This window comes from Cygnus olor, chromosome 14 (genome assembly GCF_009769625.2).
Source record: "Cygnus olor isolate bCygOlo1 chromosome 14, bCygOlo1.pri.v2, whole genome shotgun sequence".
NCBI lineage: Eukaryota > Metazoa > Chordata > Aves > Anseriformes > Anatidae > Cygnus > Cygnus olor.
In genome coordinates, this window is record NC_049182.1 from 8,058,237 (window position 1) to 8,077,366 (window position 19,130).

Genomic DNA, 19,130 nt, shown 5'->3' on the forward strand with positions numbered 1-19,130 from the left:
AGAAGTCTTATGATAAATTTCTTACAGGGATTTTTATTTCTCCTGCTTTTCTTAAAAATTATTTCAAGTGTTGGAGCCTAATACTAAGACAAGAGAATTACTTACAGGTCCTGTAAACGCTGTCTAACTGTCATTGTGCTTCTAACTTCTCAGCCTCTCAACATTGCCTACAGTCACATCTACAGCTCCTACCGCAATTTCGTGGGGCCACCTCATTTCAAGACGATCTGCAGGCTTCTTGGCTATCAAGGGATCGCGGTGGTCATGGAGGAGCTGTTGAAGATCGTCAAGAGCCTGGTAATTGTGACCCTAACCCTGGCGATGGAGAAACCCCGATGCCTTGAGAGGGGCAGGTTGGGCAGTCAGCCTGGGCTTTGGGCCTTGGTTCAGGGTGTTCAAATCTGGGTGCCCCTGTGCCCCTTCATCTGCACAGCGACGCTCACGTTAAGGGTGTGATTCCGCTGCTGCAAAGGCATCCCCCTGATTCCCGTGGGATGGTGGAGTCTTCCCACCATCCTGAAATGCTGACTGTGACCAGCCACCCAGATCTGGGGGTACTGGCGCTTGCATTTTGCTCTGCTAAAAGCCACCGAGAGGTGATCAAGGGGATGTGGTGCTCGTCCGCACTGCCCCTCAGCACCACCTGTGTTGCAGCCTAGGAGACCTCCAAGATACACGCTTGTGCTCAGCAGTGGCACAAGAGCCTCTCACAGCTTTTTGATACCCCTGGGGACCTGCAGGGAGGTAGAGAGCAGGACACAAAACTGATGAAAAAGACTTTTAGAAATTTCCCGCTGTAGGTGAGTTCTTATGAATTCAAGCCATATGGCCGTTTCCATCAGACACTCAGGTGGCCAGGAGCTCCATCTGCTTTGTGGTTCCCTCAGAAGAGAGATGTGATCTCCACAGGGAAACGCTCCCTAAGGGTGCTAGCAATACAGAGCATGAACAAGGCAGGATGGAGTATGCAAAAATGTACAATTTTTCAGGTCACGCTTTTCTACCAAAAAAACTGCTTTACTGAAGAGAAGACTTTAACTCATAAATATTTAAATTCTGTTTTGGCTGCAATAATGTCATTTTGAATGTGTCTAGCAAAGCAATGTAGGACTGAAAAATCTCAAGCATATATCCAGTTTCTCTATGGTAAAGTACCGTAGCTATTGACGATGTAATTTGTGTCACTTAGTTGAAAATGCTGTAGCTGGTGTGCGAGATCAGACAGCATTCAGTGCCAAGACAGAGATCTTGCGTTTGGCTAAATTGTGTTTATCACATAATCCTATATAATGTATCTACAGGATGCAGGTATATAATTCCAAATGACAGCAAGCTTTTCTAACTAAGAAATATATTTCACTCTTGTCCAGGTTAGTTCAAAACATCCAATCCGCAGAAACTTGCTCTACGTGCATGTAATTTATTTATTTATTTATTTAAACTCTCAGTATCTAGTGATCATTCATCAGGTGAAAGAGCGTTTCCTGTGCTGTGGAGTTACTCCTCTGGCAGCTCTGGTCAAATGCTCTGTGGGTTAGGAGCATAAGCCCAGCCGGATCCAAGACTGAGCCTTGTTTGGATTTCAGCTGCAAACAATGCAAACACAGCAAGCTGTATTTTGAAGTAGAAAATCCTTGCAACCATGATTTATTCTTTGGGAGGAAGCTGTAAAATCTCCGTGCACTTGGGCTGGATTTTCTATCTGGGTGAAATCCAAACGAAGCAAGTTCTTCTTAGACCCCAGTTTCACCGTTTGTTGTCAGACGTGGCCCTAGCCACAAGCTGCTCTCTTTAAAACCCGTGCCAGGAGAAGCCATCCTTAGAGTTTAATCTCCCTTTGTCTCTGACAGCTGCAAGGCACCATCCTGCAGTACGTGAAGACTCTGATAGAAGTAATGCCCAAGATATGCCGCTTGCCAAGACATGAATACGGCTCTCCAGGTGGGTGCTACAGAGAGATGCATAATCCTTTGAGCAAGAGCTCGCCCACGTGTTTGTGCAGCATTAACTCAGGCACCAACCAGTAATTAAACAAGGATTGGCACCTGGCATGCTGGTGCAGCTTCCAGCCCGGTTTCCCTGGGACAAACCTCCAGCTGTTTTGCTGCTGACGCTGGAACACGTATGGAAAACTTTTCCAGGAAATTTCCTGTTAGAAATTTCTCTTCAAACACACAGGTGATTGATAAGGGAACATCTGCTGGTAGTTTAGCTTTTGTTTTCAGGACTTTTTTTAAAGCTTTTGTTACTGTGGGGTCACTTTTACTTTTTTTTTTCAAAAGCTCTACTTAGTTGATGTGAAGATTTTTTTGCAGCATGGCTGCAGTCTGCAGCTGATCTGGATGGGGAACTGTTATACATGAACCAGCACAAGGACAGCCATTACAGCCTGGAATCTCTTTTTTTTCCTCTGATTAGGAAATCCAAGGCCTTCATGTAAATTACTCCTTATTTCCCAAGGGTTAGTGGAAGCAGGATGAGACCCTGCATGCTAGTTCTCCCCAGCACTGATCTGTCTTATCCATTTAGCAGTCACGGCTTGCAGTTCATGATGTAGGAAACACCAGGCACTGACTGTCCTGTAATCCAAGTCACTGGAGGGGCCTTTGGCTCTCACTTTTCTCACTGTCCTTCCTTGTCTTTTAAGGAATCCTGGAGTTTTTCCACCACCAGCTGAAGGACATCATTGAGTACGCAGAGCTGAAGACTGATGTGTTCCAGAGCCTCAGAGAAGTGGGCAATGCCATTCTCTTCTGCCTCCTTATTGAGCAGGCTTTGGTAAGGCAAATCCCCCTGCACCAACAGACTGTACTTGAATTTGCCAGCTCAAGAGTGTTGGTTCTCTAACAGAAGAGTTTGGGAAAATCACCAGCCTTTTATGTGCTCAGGGTCTCTCTAGGGCTGTGTTGCTGGGGTCCATGGGGATGATTTGCATTGGTGCTGTGTCACTGACATCTGGGATTGCTCAAGGAGAATCTGAATACTGGAAGATTTAATTCTTGGACCCAAAGCTACCCCATGTTTGTCCTTCTGAGAAATAAAAACAACTGGGGCTTATTTCTAGATTGTAAGCTCTTTGGGGCAGGGATTGTTACTATATATATTTATATATATATATACATACTCATACAGAGAGGAGTAGATTTGAGCCCTTTGCTTTTTTTTTTTTAATGATGTTAAGGATAAAGCAATCCAACAGGAAGGAAATCTCAGAGCAGATGATCCTGTGATGTTTCCCATGACTTAGTCTTCACCAAAACTTAGCTAGAGCGATGACCTGATATTTCCCCTTGCACAAGTGTCTTACACCTGCAAAAGACTCTCAGCCTCATAGCTCCTTTTGGACTTGATTGAGCTGGTGTGGGACAAAGGCTGTGGCTGAATGCATGTCAGAGCCAACTGAGGAGTGTTAAACAGGTTTGCATTATCATGCATATTTCATGTCAGAATGGTATTGACAGAGTTTTATCAGGTCTTAGGGATTTTTTTCAGAAGGGTTCTCTAGCACAAAATGGCATTTCCAAGCAAAGCCATACATTTCTGTTCAGAGCAAAACCAGAAGAAAGTTCAAAGATTCCAAGTTTATTCAACCACAGAACACCAGGAAAACTGAAAATCTCTGCATATCCTCAAAAAGGATATGTCTGCCCTTGCCCTCGCATTTTAAGCCCAGCTATAGAGCCTTCTAGTTCCTAATATGGTGCATCACACACATTCAGAGAGCAGCAGTTGTGTAAGATTAAGAAAACCAGAGAGAGAGAGATATCACCTAGCAGCTTGGCTTTATTTAATAGAATGACCAGAGTTGCCAACAGTATCCTGGCAGTTTCTATTCCTTTTGTGGCTTTGTCATTGCTCTTGGCTGTTCTGTGTTGAATTTTATGCTAGATGTACTACATTTGCCTTTTACATCCCATCTTCCAAATTGATATTTAAGGGACACATGGTGGTTTCTTCTAGCAATGTTTCATTTGAGTGCAGAAACATTCCTCCTGTTTTTGCCAGTTCCAGGAGCTGTACGTTGGCAATATAATGGCATTTTAGAATAGCATAAAATAAGGGACACAGTGAGAATTTGGGGGTCCTTTTAGGAAGGCTGCCTATCAAATTCCACATCTGCCTACCTTCCATGCCAGCAAAGTCCTCACCCTCTCTGGTCCTCGTTTTTTCAGCACAGAAATTGATTCAAAATATAAAGCAGTTTTGCATGCAGCAGGCACTGGTTCTTGCTTGCTGGAGGGTTGTCAGATGCTTGGAGCCACTGCGCAACGAGATCTTCCCTCTAATGGAGCCCCTGTGCAGAAGGCACAATTGCTTTTACGGTGCAGTTATCTTCATAGCTGTCAGCCTAATCTAAGGCTGGTGGTATTTGCTGGCAGAGACTGCTCTAGGGAAGATTAGCAGTCTGCTCCATTCTATACCCTTTTTATTGTTTAAATTTGAGGGATGAGGTGTTGCTTGGGACTAAATTTCTAAGAGGAATTCTTACTCTCAGGTAATGGGCCTTAGGGAGAAAATCTCCCATGACTAATTTTAGGACAGATACCAGGTGAATGCAGGCTGCAAAAACAGAAAATACTCTATTTATCAGAGGGAAAGAGCAGTGAAAGAACATTCATCTAGGAAGGAAGAGTGCTTTGCAAACAGAATAACAAAGGTGATGCGCACGCTCTAGTAGCATCAACACCTCTATGCCCAAGGAGGGACCCCGTGCTGTTCCTCTCCCTCCAGCACTGTGTCACAAACTGCACTCGCACAAACACGCTCCCATGCCAGCATCCATGACGCCAGTACAGCCTCCTGCGGCTCCATGCCACTCTGTCCTCTCCCTCTGGGCTGGAAGATGGGGTACCCACCCGCGCATCCCAAGCAGACCCAGCTGAGTCATTCCATCTGGCCCCGAAAATCTTTGCTGCTCTGTCATGACCTCCTCTCGAGTGTGTCTAAATCTCTATGGTAAGCTCAGAACTGAAAGCATGTCCTAGAACTAGAGTTTCACAGGAGCAAACTAATGCCGTGTCATGACGCAACGCCTCTGTGTTGAACAGCTTTGGTTTTCCTTGCTGCTGTTTCCCATTGCAGACTCGTATATGATGTATTGTCAGCCATCGCTCCTCAGTCTCCACCCTCCTACTTCCAGGTTTCTCCTCCTTGTGCATCTATGTTTGGGATTATTTTTTCTCTAGTGCATTGGCATGCATCCTCTCAGGTGGCATCTCATGATGTTATTACTCTCTGGACTTCTGTACTATTCTCCCCAGTGCCTGCACCACTGGGATTTTGGTTGGATAGCACTGGCTGTGAACACCATACAAACAAATAAATAATTTCAGCCAATATATTACGTATCTATTTACAATGGAGCCATGCATCAGTGTATTTTACACGTACACCTCCTAGAATAACTAAGCCAAAGGGTAATTTCCACCTGGGCACACTCAGTAAAAACAAACAGCAGGAAGTCATCAGGGTAAGATAAAACTGAGATCTCTATGGCCTTTATCCCCTCTTACTTCCAGTATTAGTAAGTGGACCAGAAAAAAAAAATGAAGCTCTGGCCTTGCATAGGCATAAGGTGAATTGAGTTATAAAAAGTTCCTAGCTTAATCTGAGAGCTGTTTCTTCCAGTTTTAGTTCATTTAGATTCAAACTGTTGGATTTATTAGTGAGCTGGGTTGGATTTGACTAGGTGCTGTAGATGTGATTGGGTTGTTGTAGTGTTGCCCAGACCCCTGAGCCACACAATCACCCCCTATAGGTATTTTTTTAACTTACTTTATCTTTCTTTCTTCCTGCCTCAGTCCCAGGAAGAAGTTTGTGATTTGCTGCATGCTGCTCCCTTCCAAAATATTTTGCCCAGGGTCTACATCAAAGGTAAGAAGCTCAGAGGGCAGCAGTGGACAGACTCAGAGGTCTCTGTCAAGAGCCCTTTCTCTCCCATTTCTGCCGAGGATCAGTTCTGGCCCTGCTTCCCCCTCTAAGCATATCTACTTAAATAGTGGATACAGCCAAAAGTCAGGTGGAAACAAATGCCAACAGTGCATTTTCTGTAGCCTAGTTACAGGCTGAAACCTTTCTCAGTTTGGGGGTTCCTTTCAGTTTCTAAAGCCATTTTGCAGCCTCTTTGGAGAATGACAGCATGAAATGTCCATCTCAACAGGAGTGATCAGTAACAGGGACATGCTTTTGGACATGTGTGATTAAGCTGCTGCTGAGACTGCGATCGCACATCCTGCCCTTCTCTGCATCACTGGTCCCCTCATTTGCTGTTGGTTTGGCTCATTGATCCAAAGTCTCGTTGGATGGTTGCTGGGGGGCAGCTCTGAGCAAACTCGGCGGAAATTGCGGGTCTCCACTTCCTCCTCTCATTTCACTGTTTGCTGCTCGCTTGACAGAAGGAGAACGCTTGGAGGTGCGCATGAAGCGTCTCGAAGCCAAGTATGCCCCACTTCACCTGGTTCCCTTAATAGAGAGGCTGGGCACTCCGCAGGTAAGGATTTCATTGAAAGGGATGGCTGTTGAAAATTCATAGCAGTCCCCACGTGGCCTGTTTGGCCTTGGGAAAGTGATCCTTTATTTATTTATTTATTCCAAAACGCCAATCGGACAAGAAAATCAGAATCCTTGCCCTAGCGGACACATCAAAGGGAAATTTGTGAGCGGGTCCAGAGATGGTGTGTTGCTGCCTCCGGTCTGGAGAGCTGGCAGGGAGCTGTAACGCAAGTGCCTGAGAAGCCAGCTCTGAATACGGACAGCTTTGAAACCCTCTTTCCTCTCCGTTTTTAAAAAGATGGAGAATTGTTGGGATGGTTCATGGGGAAACATTGCACGACTGTCCCTGGCTTAATCAATTGCCGTCACTTTTGGGGATCCCATTTTAGGACTGCCTTGTGGTATATTTTTAAGCTCATCCCTGTCAAGGAATACATCTGAGAATGGTTTCCCTCCTAGCACGTGCTTAGAGCTTTGGCACATGCTTAAAATTACAGCTCCATTTAAGTGTTGTCTTGAGGTGGGGTCTTAGCTTGGAAAAAAAAAAAATCTACGTTGTGCAGAAATTGAGTACTGCTAAAATTATCGCAGTGGATTGATCAATGTACTGGGCAGGATTTGAGTCGCACTGATACCAGTAGCCAAAATTCCACTGCCTAGTTAGTGGAGTTAATAGGATAAAAGTCATTGTGTTAAATAAATCAACACCCTTTTTCTGTAATCTTCTGCTGAAGGAATGGAACAAATGTTCAGTTGTATGAGGTGATAGATCGAAGGCAGGCAGAAAGTTACTAATTTTTTCTTGTTTTTATGATGGATCAAGGATATTTAGAACTTTGCTTCATTGGAAATCATATGAAACAAAGAAACTGGATGGATAACTGAGAGCTTTGTCTTACTTTGTAGACAGTTCTCTCACTTCCCCATTGGCTTCCTTTCAAAGGAGACACTCGAGAAAAAGAATTCACCTCTGTGTTTTTGTGTCTTTGTGTTGGTCTTTCTCTCTCTCCTTCTTTCCATGCAAAACCATCACTGAACTCTGCTATTAGAGTCCACTTGTTGCTTATCCTTGCCATAGTTATGATGATGAAAACAAAAGGTATTTCATGTCCTGCTAAGAATTAATTTTTCCGTAAACCATTCCCACATTCACCACACAGGTACAGTTGAGTACCAAAACTTTTTGAGCTCAGATGTAAATGAACACAAGAATGACTTTCTATAGGTGCCTCCATAGCTCCTAGCTTGCTCCTGGAAATGCAGTTTTGGACACAGGCCGTATGGGATTTTTCCTGCAGAACGCATAAGTGCCTTATAGCAATTGTCCAGAATCTGAGCAGAAGCTGGCTGCTGCCAAAGGTGTCCCTCTGCACATAATTACTTGCTGTGAAGGGTCTGAGCCAAACGCTGCTGAAGTTAGTGGGGATCTTTCCCAGCAGTCTTTGTAGCTTTGGGTATGGCTCTGGCAAGTTCGCAATTAACAAGCTGTAGAAGAGGTATGGCATAACCGAGTCTGTGCAGCAGCAGGAAAACTGTCAGCAAGTGTGTGGTAAATACTCTGCACTGGAAATCCATAACTGTTTGATGGGTGATTCATAAAGAACCAGGGGGGTCACGGTGGTTTGTTGAAGGAATCATCTCCCTTTTAATGCTGAGTAGATATTTAGCAAGGGATTTTCAAAAGTGCTTCGTCAAATATTTTTTTCATTGGAAGTAATGGGAGTCTTTTTCTTTTGAAAACAGAGGGAATAGTTGAGCCAGCACAGTGGCATCCCTTGACAGTTTATCCTCAGATCACCCTTCCTCTCTTGATCGTAGAAGTCAGTGAAACCCCAGACTGTAAGGCAGATTTGGCAAAAGACTAATAGCTGTCCAGCTGCCTTCTCCACGTTAAATATCTACCAAAATGATAGTAGTGCTGTGTCAAAGATTGGTCTTAGGGAGGTGAATTTTAGAACCAAATTCTGCCTGCAAGTGTGAGTGGTATCACGTTTTTTTTGAAAACTAGATACATCCTTTTCTAGATTGTCATTTCTGAAGAAAGCTTACTAAGATCATTGGACTAGTTCTCTCAAAAATACCTGTTTTATCACTGCATCTTAGCAAACAGCAATGATAAGGTTTAATTTACATGTGAACTGACTTTACTTCTTCTGTGTCCCCATTTTGCCATCACAGACTACTGTGTGCAGACACTAATCTTTATCTGTTATTAGAGTTTGGAGCAGGTAAGGAGAAAGAAAGTATACATACAGCCTTTAGCTATAAAAACACGTTGGATGAAATAAATCCTTACTTGCTGAGAAAATACGTGCCATGAAACCGGGGTGACAATTATTCCTGCGTTTAACAAATCTAGAGATCCCAGACTCAATCTGTCCTCTGCAGAGCAATAGAGCATTCCCCTGATATTTGCAAGTAGTTAAACATTAATTGCTCCAAGGTTTCCAGAACGTCCTTGGAATTGTGGCAAAAGCACGAATGGTAACACTTTCATTTCAATAGCTACCAAACTAAAAATGCTTTAGGTTAATACCAGCATAAACCAATAATCAGGAAAAAGAGTATATGCACATTCAGATTGTATTTTTTTAGTGCAGAAGAAAGAATACCCACATAAACAGAGCAAAAGTAATGCTCGTAATGTGTAGCTGGAACATATACCTGTGCTTTGTACCAGAGGCTCTGAGCCTCCATTGTGATTCTGGTCAGGATAACTGATTTTTTTTATAGGCATTAGGGGGATTGCTGAAAATGGAGCAAATGCTTAAAAGCTACCTGAAGCTCCAGGAAGTGCTCTAGGATAGGCAGGGGGTCAGTAAGTGTCACGCTTGCTCTGCATGCTGCCGCCAAAGCAGTGAGGTAGGTAAAAGGCTCTGCCTGCAGAGACAGAGCCCCGTGGCTGTCACCCATCCAATGGGGTGAGCTGGAGCCTCCACAGCCACCAGCACGACTCTGACAGCACTTGGCTGTCCTATTTCCCATGGTATTTTTGGCCGCACTGCAAGAAGTCAGTAATGGCATGTGGGGCAGCAAAGAGGACATCAGGGCAGTCAGCGAACTCCACACTCCATCCAGTGGAGCCATTCTGGATATGTTCATGTAAATCTGAGTGGGGACGTCACAGAAATTCTATGCACATGGATGCTTCACAGCTGGAAAAAAAAAATTTGACTTTCTTATAAACCACAGGTTTTCCAGTATTAAGGTTCCAGTGGCTCCTCATCTTCCTCAGACCTTTTTAACCCTAACTGCGTAGGAACTCAAGGAAGTTGTAGCTTATCTGTGTTTTAGAGATGATGTGTTTTAGAGATGAACCCTGGGAAGCAAAATGTCTGTGTTCTCTCCTGTTTCATTTTCATAATCTGCAAAAATCATGAAATTAAGCCTGGCAACATTGAGCAGTGCTCATGTAACAGAACAGCATGCTAGCAGAATTAAGGACCGGTATTTCTGATCAGAGTTTGGCCTTCAGGTTTTGTTTTCTGACACACAGTTATTCTAAAAGATACTCAGCTTGCTGAAATATAATTGAGCACAATAGTAAGTCATCTTCTGTTTGACGGTTGAGCTGCTTCTGGTGGGGAGTGCCAGAGGAGCAGCCATCAGAGGTAAGGGTGGATCTTGCACGGGATATGCCAGGGAGACCAGGAATCGTTAAGTCCAGCAGGAGGGTTCATCTGTATTACATTGTCACTTCTGTTTCTTTGGTTCGCCTCCTCCTCAGCAAATAGCTATCGCCCGGGAAGGTGACTTGCTGACCAAGGAGCGGCTGTGCTGCGGGTTGTCCATGTTCGAGGTGATCCTGACGCGAATTAGGAGCTACCTGCAGGACCCGATCTGGCGCGGACCCCCCCCGACAAACGGGGTCATGCACGTGGACGAATGCGTGGAGTTTCACCGCCTCTGGAGCGCGATGCAGTTTGTGTACTGCATCCCCGTGGGCACGAATGAGTTCACTGCAGAGTGAGTGTCCATCGGGCGGCTCTGCCATTAGCACCGCTCATGAGGTAGCGGGGTGAGACAGCCCCGGGGATGCCCTCAGCTGCAGCAGTGGCCTCAGCCAGCAGAGAGGTAGAGGGAGAACATGGGGACCTGAGGACAGGACTTTGTTGTGCATAGACATAAACAGATGCCCAAAAAGCTTCCCATCTGAACAGCTGGGGAGAAGAGCAATACAAAGTGACATGCCCAAGGTAACACGGAGAAGGAAATGGGTAGATGGGTACAACCCAAGTCAGAGGCAAGGTCCTCATCCATCGTACCATGTGATGCACCATGCGCTGGTCCTGATGTAATTCCGCAGGTCTCCTGAGTTCGTTTTCTCTAGGTGTATACCCACTTTCCAGGAATAGGACTGAATCTGATTTTCCCCCACCAAGGAAAGTTCCTGGTATCGTGGTAGGAGAGATCTTACCTAACTCTGTCCTGTCCTCCCCCCCAGGCAGTGCTTTGGAGATGGTCTGAACTGGGCAGGTTGCTCTATCATTGTTCTCCTTGGACAACAACGGCGCTTTGACCTCTTTGACTTCTGCTACCACCTGCTGAAGGTGCAGAGGCAGGATGGGAAGGATGAAATCATAAAAAACGTGGTAAGTTGAAGGGTAGGGTCCCAAAAGACCTGAACCAGCACACATCTCCCTCTCTTTCTCTGTTTTCTGCCTTGCCTTGCTCAAACTCAAAAGTCACAAACTTGCCTGGTGTTAACCTTATTGAAACTGGATACACTTGCCGTCAGATTTCCATCTGCAGTCTCAGCAGAGAGGCCAAGGTTTTAATTGGCTTGATAATCAAATCTTTTTTCTCCCAAAGCTTTTACCTTCTTCCTGGGGTTGGGAAGCTGGAGCAGAGAAGCTGGTATTTCCAGCAACCAGCCTTTGATCTCAGTGGCTTTATCAATAAGCAGTTGGGAGTCCTAACTCTAGGTCGGTTAACATAGGACCACTCACCGACCTTGTTAATTCTCTCTTGAGTCATCGAACCCTATAATGAAGTGAGTCACCGGTCCCTGGGAGGTGCTAAGTGGAACTGTAACGTGTTATAGCTGCTTTGCTTTAGCAGAGGTTTCTCAGCAGCAGAGCAGAGGTACCAATACTTCTAGCTGGTCAGATGACATAGAATTCTCCTCACTGATTGTTTTTCTCCCTCACCATCCCTCCAGCCCTTGAAAAAGATGGCCGACAGGATCAGGAAGTATCAGATCCTGAACAATGAGATTTTTGCCATCCTGAACAAGTACATGAAGTCAGTGGAGACAGACAGTTCCACGGTGGAGCACGTGCGCTGCTTCCAGCCCCCCATCCACCAGTCGCTGGCCACCACCTGCTAGTGTGGACACTACCCCCGTGCACGTTGGGAAGGGAGAAGAGACCGAGCCCAGAACAACTGGGAGGATAAACTTGATGGCATGCGACCTGGCAACAAAGCAAGACCGGGTATGCCTACTACACAAGGACGCATCTTCCCATCTGGCCCTGTTGAGTGCATGTTCTTCTGTACCATCCCTGTGACCAGTTTTACTTGTAGCTTTCAGACTTGGGGGCGGGTGGGAACGGGCGGGCAAAATGTGCTTTTCTTCCATGAAGTGGTCTGTTTTTCCCTGTGATTCGTCCAGTCTAACACAAAACTCTGAAGCCATATTGCAGCCCCAGAGGTGGGGCTCCTGTCAGAACAGCTGCGTGTTTCCGCAGTGCTGGGAGCACGCTCCCGCCGCAGAAGCAATAGGGCAAATCAACCCCACCTGTGATGTGTGCCACCAGCCACGGGGCAGGAAGGTCTGAAGACACACCCTGACTTGCTCTTTTGGGGGAAGAGGGGATGAAGGCAGGATTTTACCTGTGGCAGCACCCTGAGGACCAAGGATCGGCCAGGCCAGGCTGGTCTGCATGCCCCAGGCTGGGGCTAGCTGAGTGCTCTCTGTCGAGTTGTTGGCCTGTCTAGCATCTGCTGAAGGGAGCTTTGGCAGTCAGGATTCAGAACATCAGTGATGATGTAGCTGTCAAATAACTCCTCAGCACTTCAGAAAGCTGGAGGAAATTGAAAACGACCTGGCTTTTTCACTGCTATGGGACATCCACTTATTTTAATTCAAAGGGTTCTCCCCTGAAGACGCATCTTCCATGAAGTAAACGAGGACTATGGAAGAGATTGCATTCATGTGAATATGCTCTTGTCCATGCTAATTTGGGTTAAAAGTGTCACTGATTCTGACAGGAGACAGCTGTAGTTACCTCAAACATACGTGATCTTTGATCTTCAGCTGAGGATGAGAGCTGGAATGTGTATCACAGAATGGCTTGGGTTGGAAGGGACCTTGAAGATCATCTAATTCCAACTCCCCCGCCATGGGCAGGGACACCTCCCACCAGACCAGGTTGCTCCATGCCCCATCCAAGCTGGCCTTGAACACCTGCAGGGATGGGGCATCCACAGCTTCTCTGGGCAATCTGTTCCAGTGCCTCACCACCCTCTGAGTGAAGAATTTCCTCCTAACATCTAATCTAAATCTCCCCTCTTTTAGTTTAAAACCGTTCCCCCTTGTTCTGTCATTATTTGCCCAAGTAAAATTTGTGTATGCTCTGGAATCCTATTTCCCCCTGTTTTAGACAAATTCCTAGTCATTAAATATCTTTCTTGAGAGAATGGTGTATATCAGCAAGGCTTAGTAAACTTTCCATCACTCAGAAATGACAGAAATGGTATTTTTCAGGCTCAAAAGCATTCTGAGGGAGCACTGCAGTCTGTTCCCTTTTCCCACTCAGCTCGTCTAACAGCCCTGAAGTTGTCAAATATTGAGAAAAAATTCAGTAGGAACTTCAAGGAAGAATTTCATAACTCATGGTTTTCCCTGCTCCCTCCCCCAAGTAGCGTCACAGAAGTGATACAAAACCTTGTGCTTGAAGCTAACAGAGATCAGACCACATGCTCCAAGAGAAGATAATGATAGTATCACCACTGGCAATATTTTTTCTCAGCTTTAACCAGATCACAGCAGATAATTGCTGTTACAATATACAGATGTGATAATATATTCTTTTCATGCATCTCATCACGCCATGCAAACTGAATGCTACTACAGATGTTAAAAAGGCAGGGTCTGGGCATGTATTCTCTCAGAGGAAACATACTATTAATTAGTAGAAATGTCCCACATGGAATATTTTGTCTTAGGAAACAACAGCCAGCACTGTATTATTAGCAAGAAGAGACCTTGCTGCGTGGGATGAATTTGTTCTCCCAGACACTCTCCTATTTCCTTGCTAATCAACAAATAACCCACACATGCGAAGCGCTGAACATTTTTACACCTTGAGTCTCCTTTAACTGTTGAGACAAACACTTAAACTGCTGGGAGGAAATAGTGCAGCACAGTAATCTGAAAGTAAAATGAAATCTCAGGAAGTCTGGCTGAATCCTTTAAGTGGCAGGGAAGGACCCAGCCTCAGAAGGTGAGTTGCTTCCCTCGTGTTGTGAGGAGGAGCAGCAGAGCACCCAGGACCTGATAACACTGAGGGACTCTTGCTCCCTATTTACTTTCTCTACTAAGGATGTCAGTTCTGGTTTTCCATTGTGTTCCTACATTTCTACACTGCTGAAACTACTGGAGTGTGTCTACAGATATATATATATTTTTAAAAGGAGGAAGAGAATCAAGCACTTTATTTTTTTGTGGAGAACAAGATACAAGCAAGACAGATTCAACCAAGATCCTATTTTTTGTGACCTAAGTAGCAAGTGCTTGTTATTTTGGTATGAAAGTGTTGCTGAAAAGGTGGCGCAGGTCTCTGGCTCTCAGAGCCATCTCTGAGCACAGCACAAATTGAATATCTTACTACGTCTGACATGTTATGGGACATTGGAGCCTTGGTAGAAACCAGCATGAGCAAGAATACGGAAGGATGAACTGTACCACACGGCCCAGTCTCAACTAGCTAGACAAAATAGGATATCGTAAGTTGAATGTAAGTGTCTGCTTTCATCTGTTCAGGTTTGGAGTGAGTCATGAGATTTTTACCTAAACATCTCTCTTTGTATTCTTCTGCTGTAGCTTTGGCTTGATAATTCTCTGAAAACCTGTAAAACACAGTTGTGTTCTTGAACAAACAGGTAGATGAAATCTATTTTTTGCCCTCATATTCGCTGGCAAAAAGGAACCCCTTCAGATTCTGAGGGATGAAACGTTTTGAGCAAAACATCCAAAGTGCATGAACAAAATGTGAGGTACTTTTGGCCGTAGAGTGGATGCAGATGTTTTTGCCTTGTTGTTCAAGTAGTATGAGATCAGCTAGGAATAATTTTACGGTCTTCATTTCTGAGATTGAACGTTATTGTCCTTTTGTTATCTGAAGGATTCAAATAGTCTTTAGTTTCAGTTTTCTAATCCTCCTTGATTGTATATGAGAGGTTCAGGCTTAGGTCTTCAAAAAACTCAGTGAAGTGTAATTTTTCCCTATTTTTTTTTTTAACGGCATAATTGTTGGTGGAAATAGGGAGCAAATTTGTGACAGTAGGGCTAAATAACAACAGGTTGCCAAAAGATCAGGCATATTCTCCACACCTGAGTCTTTTTTGCCACATTTGGATGTCTTCCTGGCAGATGTACTCTAATCCTCTAGTTTGCAGCCTTTCACAACCTGCAGAACTCTTATTTTTTCCTAGGGAAATGTGGACCCCTCTTTGGATATTTTAAGTCAACTGACTACGGGCTCACTTTTGTTAACCTACATTCTCCTGATTACTCTGAAGTAGTTGCAAACTCCTCGGGGTTTACCAACCACCAGTTAGAGCGTCTACTTCAAAGACAAGTTGTTGACTCGATACAGAAATTGGGGGGGGTAAAGATGTTTTGTGTAATGAATGAAGTCAGACTCGATTGTAACGTTCCCTCCAGCTTTACCATTAGGAAATGTGACTGACTGTTGGCAGTGCAGATGCCTTTCTTGGATGATGTTACACTTGACTTTCAATGATACAACAGAAAGGGGAAGCAAACTAGTTCAAACCCAGCACTTCGGTGGTTTTCCTTTTAAACTGTGACAGCACTTATTAGCATTGAACAAAATGTTAGTCTTTTTTTCCTCCAGCATTACTCCAGTGAGTAGGTTCATGTGTGTTTGAGAATTAAAGGAAAAAGAATTGAAGGTGTAAAAAAAAAAGAATATTCTCAAAATCTCTTGTCAAATGTACCATATTTGTATGAAAAGCTGCTTGAGTTATTTTGTACAATGAGTTTTATTTATGGTGAGGTATATTTACGCTCGTGATCTGATAGTGTTAAATTTTTGATCCATATTTGCTATGCAGCTGAAGATGATATTTTGTTTTTGTATTACTTTTTGCTGTTGTTCTAAAATTCAGCTAACAGGAGCTTCCATCTCCATTAGAAATGCTTCTGCAAGAGTAAAGCATCTGGTACGTAGTGATATGTCCCGTAACACAGCAACCAACAGTGTGTACAACAAATGTGGGATGACTTTTGTGATGAAGAGAAATAAAAATTGGGCTCATTCATGAAATGGGCAAACTTTACCTCGTGGTGTCACTGCCATTTACGATAACTTATTTGAGGAAAGCCTCTGATTGCGCCTAGCAAAAAGAAAGCTAAGAGGGATGATGGTAGCATTTCGTTGCTAAAAATGTCAAGTTTCCTATCAGAAAGTTGATGATTTGAGGAAAACATACTTCTACCATAAAATTTCATTTGAAAACTTTTTTTTTTTGGTGGGGGGATGTATATAATTAATAGCTTTGTTTTGAGTAGGTCCTCTCAAATTCTAAACTGAGGAGCTCAATTCCTCTCACTTCTACAGCCCTACCATCTCAACAGGGGACTTTATATCCCAGGAGGCAATCCTCACTATTTTTTTTTCCACATTTCCATTTGAAAACATTCTTCGGATTGTATTAGAAGCATCCAAGGAGTGGCTGTGGTTCTGTAGTGCAGAAGGAGCAGTGGGGACAGAGGGGAAGAGACCTTTTGGGAGCTGAGGAGGCAGGGTGAAACAACTGATGGGGCTCTGTGGCAGCAGGAATGCCTACGCTTCATCAGCTCCAGGCAAAACGCTGTAACTGATGTTCCCTTTCATAGCTTCTTCCCAAGGTTTCCTTGGGGGAACTGCTTCCTAGCTTAACAGAACTGAAAATGCAATGATTCTTCATGAAAAACTGGAAGTGAACTTCACACCGTGACCAGGCAGCTCTGTTGATCTTTCTGATGTGTTTAAGGGGCACACGATGTGCCTGAAGCTGTGTGTGACATGCTGCCGTGGAGATTATTTGCCTGCTGGTTGAAAGTTGCCCAACGTTTACTAATTTCAAAGTGGTTCTGCAGTGGAGAATGGCAGAAAGCAGGACAGGACGTTCCTCCTGACAGCTTCTGATACTAGGCAAGTTCTTTCTTCCATCAGATTTTTGTTTTGTTTAAACTCAGTAGCTGCTGTCTCATGGGCACCCCAGTGCTAACTCCAGCTCTAAGAGGCGCTGAGCACTCACAGGCTGCACAGCCTCACCTGGAGCCAGACGCACCCCTTGCATTGAGCATCAAGCTCCAAAAGCCTGAATTTTGGACAACAAACCCTAGGGGACCAGTATCAAGAACATATGCCCATATTTTTCTCCTTCCTCATATTTCTAAATATACGTATGTACTCAGATTAACAGCGCTCTGCCACTGAGAAGAATAGTTCATTAATGATTGTTTCACGATTTCAGAAGTGTAACAAAATGACCCTTTCTGTAACCCCTTCTGCAAGCCAGCAGTGCACTTCACATCTAGTTTTGCTCCATTGAGAGTTTTGATGCAAACTGGCAGATTAGAGGTCTGCAAACACGTTCTGCTGACTGCACACCACAGCACCTCACAGCACCCACAGCTGGGATGCCTGCATTGCCCACGGAACATCCACCTCTCCATCTCCAACCCTCCACTCCTGTTCTGCCAGCGTATGTGGCTTATGGGGCCTCAGAGACCTGTATCACTGAACTGATCTGGATAAAAAATAACCCCGCAAGTGAGGCAGGCTGTGTTTTCTGGCATTACAAACCCACATCACTCAGCTTTTGTACAGCGCAGAGCCACAGGTACTTGCGCTGGCACAAGGAGGGCGGCACAAAAAGGGTGCAGACCCATCGTGGGTGGGACAGGCTTGGGAACTCTCCAAGCTGGCATTGTCATTTAAAGTCCTGCGGCATGAAATGACAGCCTCAGCCACTGCAGACACTGTTACCTTGAGATAACCTGAATTAAAAGCTGTCTGCTCAACAAAGTCCAGTCTTTCAAGCCTTGAGCATCCTTTCATGTTGCTGCACTGCAATCATCTGAACACCAGGCAATTCCCTTAGCCCCTACACAATCAGGTCACTGTCAGAAAGAGAAGGATTTACCCTCTCTTTGAAGCAGCAAACTGTTCCTTGGGGCCCTCAAACTACACAAAGCCAGAATATTGCAGCCCTGTTCTGAAAGTTTCCACAGGAACTTGGCCTAGCAGATAACCAAGGGCAAAAGTTTCCATCACCTGTTAGCAGGATACTTCCACCATAATATGTAACACGAGGGAATCGATACCCAGTATTTTTCCATCTTTTTTTTTTTTTTCCAAGCCAGAAGAGATGAGCAGAGAAGAGCAGGGGAAAGAAAAGCCTTTTGATGTTGCTAAAGATATTATTTGCATGCAAAGTTCTCTTGCTCTATCCCCTGGATTCCAGTCAAGTTTTTTAGCCTGGAAACCAGTATTTCAGGAGGAACTGCATTGCTAACAGATGAACCACTATGGAAGACTCCCTGATTTCTGATGAGTTGGGCCTTATTTTTAAGGAAACATCTGATGCGAGTATCAACCAGTGAGGTCATAGCTTGGAGCTGAATTCCCTTAATTACAGCCTTGCCATTAAAATGAGGATGTGAACCAATAACAGAGGCACTGGTTGCACCCCTGCTTTATTACTATCAGTCTGAACTTGCCCTTGACTAAGTGTAGCAGGCAATTCCATGCCAGTCCTGCCTGGCTTTTAAATCCCATATTGCCATATACAGCCTTGCTAAATCCATCAAATGCAACTCCTGTGACTTAGTGAATTTATATACCACACCCCCGCAGCCCCTGCTCCAGAGAGAAAGATGTGACACTCACATCCCACGGCTGATCGCAGCATGGAGTGAAACTTCTCCCACGGTGGGGACAGCTACACACGTTCCTTCCCTGTCTAATAGCATAAGCTCGAGCTGTGGCATCCCCTCCTTTTGCAACTTCTTGGCTGTCACATCTTCTCTTTCCCCAGAGCTCAGAAAAGCTTCTCCTGGAGTTCTTGCCCCTTATCAAATATTTTTGGGGTCAAAGACACACGTATGTGGTCACATTAGCCCAGTTCCCTTAGGAAACCAGGCTACCGAAGGAAGGTAAAGCTATGACCCAAAGCGCCTTTTGCTTTCCGCTGTGCTGCAGTCATTTATGAGGTCACACCATCACCAAAAAGATTTTAAGCCCAGAGCCCTGCCATAAAAATATGCTCCCTCCCTAACTCGTCTAAAGCTCTATGCATAGTGAGGAGCTCTCCTCTGCACAGGTATCAACAACACTCACCCACAAAGGCTTGGGAATGATTTTGGCCACACCTTAACTGGCATAACTAAAGCACCGTGA

General features: G+C 44.7%; 2 protein-coding genes across 3 annotated transcripts in view; one reads left to right on the top strand and one right to left on the bottom strand.

Annotated features, from left to right (window-relative positions):
- The window catches only part of CYFIP2 (cytoplasmic FMR1 interacting protein 2), a 53,274-nt gene extending 37,656 nt beyond the window's left edge, over positions 1-15,618 (top strand). For both annotated transcript variants that reach the window (XM_040574022.1, XM_040574023.1), the window contains exons 24-31: positions 154-297; positions 1,851-1,941; positions 2,648-2,778; positions 5,802-5,874; positions 6,396-6,490; positions 10,220-10,458; positions 10,937-11,084; positions 11,654-15,618. In XM_040574022.1, coding sequence (XP_040429956.1) covers positions 154-297; positions 1,851-1,941; positions 2,648-2,778; positions 5,802-5,874; positions 6,396-6,490; positions 10,220-10,458; positions 10,937-11,084; positions 11,654-11,821 — 1,089 coding nt within the window. In that variant the 3' untranslated portion in view covers positions 11,822-15,618. The remainder of the gene's footprint in view (positions 1-153; positions 298-1,850; positions 1,942-2,647; positions 2,779-5,801; positions 5,875-6,395; positions 6,491-10,219; positions 10,459-10,936; positions 11,085-11,653) is intronic.
- The window catches only part of FNDC9 (fibronectin type III domain containing 9), a 33,570-nt gene that overhangs the window by 8,449 nt on the left and 5,991 nt on the right, over positions 1-19,130 (bottom strand). The gene's annotated exons all lie outside the window — the stretch shown is intronic.